Source organism: Nicrophorus vespilloides, unplaced genomic scaffold (genome assembly GCF_001412225.1).
Source record: "Nicrophorus vespilloides isolate i.1.1-1 unplaced genomic scaffold, Nicve_v1.0, whole genome shotgun sequence".
In the NCBI taxonomy this organism is placed as follows: Eukaryota; Metazoa; Arthropoda; class Insecta; order Coleoptera; family Silphidae; genus Nicrophorus; species Nicrophorus vespilloides.
This window is the reverse complement of record NW_017097736.1, coordinates 1-7,682: the sequence shown is the minus strand read 5'-3', so window position 1 is coordinate 7,682 and position 7,682 is coordinate 1. Positions and strand designations below refer to the sequence as shown.

Below are 7,682 nucleotides of genomic sequence, written 5' to 3'. Positions count from 1 at the left end.
CAAATGTTTACTTTGCGATAATAAAACTTTCAAACCTTTTGTCCTATCTCGCCCATTTCTATATTGTCATTGATCGCCATTGTGATGAAAACAAGAAACACAATTTATTTCTTTATAAATATGTGTATGTAATTAATGTACCTTCTATTTTTCGTAGTTGCGTCTAAGGATGTTAAAATAAAAGCTGCCAAGGAATAAAAATGAAAAATTTTCCTCCGCTTTTTCGAACAATGGAAAATTGATACGATAAATGATTCATTGGAAAATATGGATAATCAGTTTATAATGAGAATAAGTAGGGTTTGTAAGGCCCTTATCAGCCCTTCCTGGAATAATCAGGTAGGGGCTGGAGTGTGGAAGGGTGGTTCACAGGATACGACAAAACAGTTGGCATGGGATTGTTACATTGGTGGAGAGAAGAAGATTTTTCGGCCAAAATCGGTTGAATTCGGAACCAATCGGTTTCTACGGTAATTGTTTCAAATGTTTACTTTGCGATAATAAAACTTTCAAACGTTTTGTCTTATCTCATTTCCCTGTAAATTACGATTGGATGGATTATACACTTAATGGAAGGATAATCAATGAGCATTGTCTGGATTTAGATCATTTTTGAAGTTATTATAAAAACAAATTTTTTATTAATTTATATTTTTATTTATTTTTTGTTTATTTATTTATATTTACATATTGCACGTGCGTGTATTGTATAGATATTTTTTTAACGTTGGCATGATTTGGATTCACTGTTGGTAGAACTTCAACGCAACTTCAATTATTTGCACCTAACGAGGAATAAATTAACCAGCAGCCGAAGGCCCTTTTGGGTAGCACTCTTATCTTATCCTGGAATAACCAGGTACTAGCTGGGATGGGGTGAGTGAAGTGAAAACCATAAACGAAAGACGTAAAGACCGAAATTGTTGTGTATTTAATCATTAATTATTCTAATTATATTTTAATTTATCAAATGTTATAACACGTTTTTGGTTAATGTAGTAAATTATTCTAATTAGTCGTAACTATTACAAAGATCTGTTAAACTTGAAAATAACGTTAAATTTACAACAAAATATAATTCAATANNNATGGTTTAGAGTCTATACCAGTGCTCGAAAACATGTGCCCTCTTTCCTAAGAAAACTATATGCATGTTGTTTCATAATTAAAATTCATCAATCTATTAATTCCTCTTACACTGAAACCGAACTAATAAATGCTTCACCTACTTCACCTACCCGTGCACAATTAAAGTTAATATCAATATCACACAAATTCAAAAAATAAACATTGTATTTTTGTTTCATTTAATTTTATAATGAAACTTTAGTGATAAACAGAAGATACACAATTTCTCTCTTTATAAATATGTGTATCTAATTAATGTTTAAGAGAAAAAAAAACATAACTCAACGTAAATTTCAATGTTGTCTTAAGAATAAAAACTGCGAATTAATTAACTAATAACGTTACTACTAAAAATAATTTTATTAAATAAGGTTATTTTCTATTTATAATGATACTTTTATGAACACTATTTTAGTAATACTACTGAGCAACAATAGATTTATGTTTTACGGATTGTGAAATTAAATTAAATCAACAATATTTAAAACTATTTAGAAGTTTTAAACTAATTTAATAAATTGTTTAATTTCGTTAGTTAACCAAAAAAGTAGTTTCACAGAGTACAAGTTATTAAAGCCAGCAAAAATATTTATTTTTTGCATTATAACAAGTCTAGTAAACTCTTTTGTAAACGATAATAACATTCTCGAAACAACTACAAGTACCTGTACCTTTTTCGTAAAAAAGTTGAGTAATTGTCCATTTACATATACTTTTATTTATTTCATTACCACGACGAGGCCGACTCGTCTTACTTCTTTCTCCCACTTCAACGTTACTGAGGAAACTCGCAAGTATATAAACCGAACGCATTTTGTACAAAGTTATCAATTTGATCTTAGCAGTCAAACTACCCAAAACCATCAACATGTTCAAATACGTAAGCGTTTTGTTTCGATCTATTTGTCAAATAATTAATTTGTCTTTTGTTTTCAGGTTGTTCTCGCCGCCCTCTTGGCCGTCGTCTTCGCCGCTCCAGAACCTAAACCAGGCGTTTTGGCTGCCGCTCCCTTGATCGGTGCTCCATTGGCATACACTTCACCGTTGGCTTACTCCGCTGCCTACTCCAGCCCAATCGTTAAGACCGCTTACGCCGCTCCATACGTAGCATCTCCATATGCTTACTCCGCTGGATACGCTTCACCATATGCTTACTCCGCTTACTCTCAGTACGCCGCCCCAATTGTTAAATATTATTAAACAAAGAAGAAAAAAAAACAGATTTGAAAGACTTGAATAAAAATGAAATGAATTAAACAAACTCTCTTAATTGTTCACCTTCCATTCCTAACCTTACTACCAGATAATAATATTCTAACATCTAAGAACATCGATAACAATTAACAATTTTAACAATCTTAATCAGAAATAATAATTTTTTTCTATTAAAAATATATTATTATTGTTTGAAAAGCAAGTATGAAAAAAAGTCCAAAATTAAATCAAAGAATCTAAATTATTAATCTTTATTATAATGAAGATGAATATTTATCTTATCTAACATAAATTTGTTCTAAATAAACTTACATCAAGTCTAGTAAATTATGTTTTAAACGATAATAATATTCTCGAAACAAGAACAACTATTTGGACTCTTTTATAGTAAAAAAGTTGAATAATTCGACAAATTACCTTTTTTTTAAGTTTTGAAGTTTTATGTTTGCTGTGTTTGAAGAGACGTTTTAACGTGTTGTCGTTAGCAGGAAACAAACCTTAACAAATTTAATGGATTCTTAAATTAATGATTTATTATATTTAGATAATTTCTGTCTTATACAAAATATGAAATAATTGATAATGCACTAATTTATGTATTTTTAAATTTATTAAACAAAAATCACAATCAAAACATCAATTAAGTATAATTTACATAAATTAATATAAACAAGTGTTGATTTGTATAAACGGTGCTTTGACAGATAAAAAAATCGAGCAAATTTTGATCAAGTACGCTCAACTGTATCAAGTTATATACACACTTAATAATAATTGTAGGATTATCAAATAATGTGACGCAAAAAAAAAGCAGTAGATAGTAAAGTTAATGATATTCTTCAAGAAACCCGATGCAATCCTTCTTCGTAGACCGTTGGCTAATTGTCCAACATTTACATTGTGTTACATTTTTTGTTTTCTTTTCTTTTTTTCATTAACATAACAAGGCCGGTCCGTTTTGTTTTGATCTGTTTTGTCAAATTATTAATTTGTCTTTTGTTTTTGTTAGGTTGTTCTCGCCGCCCTCTTGGCCGTTGTCTTCGCCGCTCCAGAACCTAAACCAGGCGTTTTGGGTTGCCGCTCCCTTGATCGGTGCTCCATTGGCTTACTCTTCACCGTTGGCTTAATCCGCCGCTTACTCCAGCCCAATCGTCAAGACCGCAAGAGCATCTCCTTATGCTTACTCCGCTGGATACGCTTCACCATATGCTTACTCTCCGTACGCCGCCCCAATTGTTAAATATTACTAAACAAAGAAAAGAAACAGAATTGAAAGACTTGAATAAAAATGAAATAAATTAAACAAACTCTTAATTTTTCACCTTCAATTCCTAACCTATCTACCAGATAATAATATAACATCTAAGAACATCAATAACAATTAACAATATTAATCAGAAATTATAAATTATTTCTATTAAAAATATATTATTATTGTCTGAAAAGCAAGTTGAAAAAAAAATTCAAAATTAAATCAAAAAATCTAAATTATAAATCTTTATTATAATGAAGATGAAGATTTATCTTATCTAACATATTTTTTTCTAAATAAACTTACATCAAGTATAGTAAATTATGTTTTAAACGATAATAATATTCTCGAAACAAGAACAACTATTTGCACTCTTTTATAGTAAAAAAGTTGAATAATTCGACAAATTACCTTTTTTTTAAGTTTTGAAGTTTTATGTTTGCTGTGTTTGAAGAGACGTTTTAACGTGTTGTCGTTAGCAGGAAACAAACCTTAACAAATTTAATGGATTCTTAAATTAATGATTTATTTTATTTAGATAATTTCTGTCTTATACAAAATATGAAATAAATGATAATGCACTAATTTATGTATTTTTAAATTCAGTAAACCAAAAACACAAACAAAACATCAATTAAGTATAATTTACATAAATTAATATAAACAAGTGTTGATTTGTATAAACGGTGCTTTGACAGATAAAAAAATCGAGCAAATTTTGATCAAGTACGCTCAACTGTATCAAGTTATATACACACTTAATAATAATTGTAGGATTGTCAAATAATGTGACGCAAAAAAAAAGCAGTAGAAGGAAAAAAAAAGTTAATGATATTCTTGAAGAAACCCTGAAGAGACTTGAATAAAAATGAAATGAATTAAACAATCTCTCTTAATTGTTCACCTTCCATTCCTCACCTTACTACCAGATAATAATATTCTAACATCTAAGAACATCGATAACAATTAACAATTTTAACAATCTTAATCAGAAATAATATTTTTTTTTCTATTAAAAATATATTATTATTGTTTGAAAAGCAAGTATGAAAAAAAAAATCCAAAATTAAATCAAATAATCTAAATTATAAATCTTTATTATAATGAAGATGAAGATTTATCTTATCTAACATAATTTTTTTCTAAATAAACTTACATCAAGTCTAGTAAATTATGTTTTAAACGATAATAATATTCTCGAAACAAGAACAACTATTTGCACACTTTTATAGTAAAAAAGTTGAATAATTCGACAAATTACTTTTTCTTAAGTTTTATGTTTGCCTGTGTTTTCGGCAATAATTTGCTCCGTTGCTTTGGACATCACCGATTAACAGCTTTCAGAACGCCTCATGAAAGTTGAAATTAGGCATAAATACTACAAACGTATTATAGCTAAATCCACTATAAGACCTACTTATAAAGTTTGGGTAATAACCAGAACCTTTTATGAAAACCTCAACGATTGTGTGTTTTCATTGGAGAGTGCCATTACCACTGCATCGTAAAAAGTACCAAACATTTGAACATTTTCACACAACTGCACATATCCGATAAAGTGCTCTAATTGCTAGGGATCTCATCATATTTAGAAATATTTTTATTCTCCGTCGGAAAGATATAATTCTTGCGGATTGAAAGATCATACTGCATAGTCCATGAAGTGTCTAAACAGACCAACTAAATCGATTCCTGGTATTTCCAACACTAGAATTGATTGTCTCAATAGAAGATCAAAGCAAATATAAAATGTACAATTATTATCACCTACATCAACAAAATTAACGATCCTCTTAAGTTCGACAGGGATACTCTGGTGCAAAGATTGAAGAGACGTTTTAACGTGTTGTCGTTAGCAGGAAACAAACCTTAACAAATTTAATGGAATCTTAAATTAATTTATTTTATTTAGATAATTTCTGTCTTATACAAAATATGAAGTAATTGATAATGCACTAATTTATGTATTTTTAAATTTAGTAAACAAAAAACACAAACAAATCATCAATTAAGTATAATTTACATAAATTAATATAAACAAGTGTTGATTTGTATAAACGGTGCTTTGACAGATAAAAAAAATTAGCAAATTTTGATCAAGTACGCTTTGTTTCGGATCAAGTTACATACACACTTAATAATAATTATAGGATTGTCAAATAATGTGACGCAAAACAAAGCAGTAGAAGGAAAAAAAAGTTAATGATATTCTTGAAGAAACCCGATGCAATCCTTCTTCGTAGACCGTTGGCTAATTGTCCATTTACATTTTTTGTTTTCTTTTCTTTTTTTTTCATTAACAAAACAAGGCCGGTCCGCCTTGCCACCGCCTCCCACTTTTATTCTTATTCGCATCGATTCACAAGTATATAAACCCGGTGCATTCATCGTATTGTCATCAATTTGATCTTACCAATCAAACTACCCAAAACCCATCAACATGTTCAAATACGTAAGCATTTTGTTCTGATCTGTTTTGTCAAATTATTAATTTGTCTTTTGTTTTTGTTAGGTTGTTCTCGCCGCCCTCTTGGCCGTCGTCTTCGCCGCTCCAGAACCTAAACCAGGCGTGTTGGCTGCCGCTCCCTTGATCGGTGCTCCATTGGCTTACTCTTCACCGTTGGCTTACTCCGCCGCCTACTCCAGCCCAATCGTTAAGACCGCTTACGCCGCTCCATACGTAGCATCTCCATATGCTTACTCCGCTGGATACGCTTCACCGTACGCTTACTCCGCTTACTCTCCGTACACCGCTCCACTTGTCAAATACTACTGAGCTATTATTTGAAAGAACTGCATTGAAAAAACAATTTGAATAAAAATGAAATGAATTAAAATGTATTCTATTTATTTTCCTCAGTCACCATTATGAAAATGCTATTGATAATGTTATTGGAACTTCATGATAAAGAATATGTAACTAAGAATTCGTTCTAAAAATAACAAATTTTATTTTATCAAACTATCACATTTTCTAATTCTTCAAAAAATATATCATTAAGCTGAGCACTAAGCTGAGAATACGTAAAATTACTTATAGTTTTATTAAATTCTATAATTTTATCAAACCCACATTATTTTCTCATACTTTGAGATATTTTAATAGTATAACAATATCTAAAAGTTACAGTACATTCAACATTTTATTGACAAAATAACAATATTGCTCATATTGTAATTACACGTATGTTTGGTAACCAAAACTATGATTTATTAAACTAAAATAATTATGGAAATATTTAAAACTTATTAATAAAAGCATATACAATAGAAACGTAAAATATGTCAACTTTAGTTAAGAATTATTTACTTACCTCCACTAATTTATAATGAAATTTTTTTTTCTTTTACATTTTATTGTTGTATTTTGTATCATAAAATTTGATTACTTTGAGTTTATCAAAAAAAAAATAAAACAAGAAATTACTTATTATTAATAATTAGTTATTATTTATATAAAATATAACGATTTTGTTTGTTCAATAAAATACTTTCATTTACAAAATTATAATTTCTCCTAAATGGCCTAAATTTTTCAAACTATAATTTATAAATATTTTGGTAATTGCCATTTAACAATAAGTTTTTGTTTGTTACAGTTGGTTACAGTTTCATTTTTCTTGATTATTTTCCATATTCATGTAAAACCTTTGATAGAGCAATTAAGTATATAACATTTTTATTTTATTGCTTGTGTTGGAATTATGTAACATTACTTTAGAATGAATATATTTCTCAATCCGTTTCAAAATTTCCTGATTTTTACTCGTATAGTGGAAACGGCTTTCCGATATAAATTAATGTAAATTACAATATAATAATGCGTTCCTTGCCGGAAAAAGAAAGTATAACTTGGTCTGGATTTTTAATGATTTTGCTGTTCAAGAGTTTGCAAATGTTATTAAATTTTGCACAAAAAAAAACACAAATAACATGTCTGAACACAAGTTTGGAAATTATGTGATCACAAACAATAATACTAAGATGCAACTAGAATGACCACTAAAACTAGGAGCTGTTTTCTAATTCACACACGGTGAAGTAAGTTTATATTTGTTTATATTACTTGTATCAATTCGGGGACTTG

General features: G+C 29.1%; 2 protein-coding genes across 3 annotated transcripts; both read left to right on the top strand.

Annotated features, from left to right (window-relative positions):
• The first annotated feature begins 1,945 nt into the window (after positions 1 to 1,945).
• Positions 1,946 to 3,416, top strand: LOC108560853 (neuropeptide-like 4). Of its 2 annotated transcripts, none has more exons than XM_017918566.1 (2): positions 1,946 to 2,008; positions 2,065 to 2,333. In XM_017918566.1, exons 1-2 carry the CDS (start codon positions 1,997 to 1,999, stop codon positions 2,326 to 2,328), a joined length of 276 nt encoding a protein of 91 aa, XP_017774055.1. In that variant the 5' UTR covers positions 1,946 to 1,996; the 3' UTR covers positions 2,329 to 2,333. The 2 variants fall into 2 exon arrangements, 1 of the variants encoding a protein (XP_017774055.1); XR_001890995.1 differs by lacking the exon at positions 2,065 to 2,333 and adding an exon at positions 3,353 to 3,416 and having other exon boundaries at positions 1,952 to 2,008.
• A 2,570-nt stretch (positions 3,417 to 5,986) lies between these two features.
• On the top strand, positions 5,987 to 6,383 carry LOC108560855 (neuropeptide-like 4). Its single transcript, XM_017918567.1, has 2 exons — positions 5,987 to 6,047; positions 6,108 to 6,383. The coding sequence occupies exons 1-2, from the start codon at positions 6,036 to 6,038 to the stop codon at positions 6,369 to 6,371; spliced, it is 276 nt and encodes a 91-aa protein (XP_017774056.1). The 5' UTR covers positions 5,987 to 6,035; the 3' UTR covers positions 6,372 to 6,383.
• The last annotated feature ends 1,299 nt before the right edge of the window (positions 6,384 to 7,682 follow it).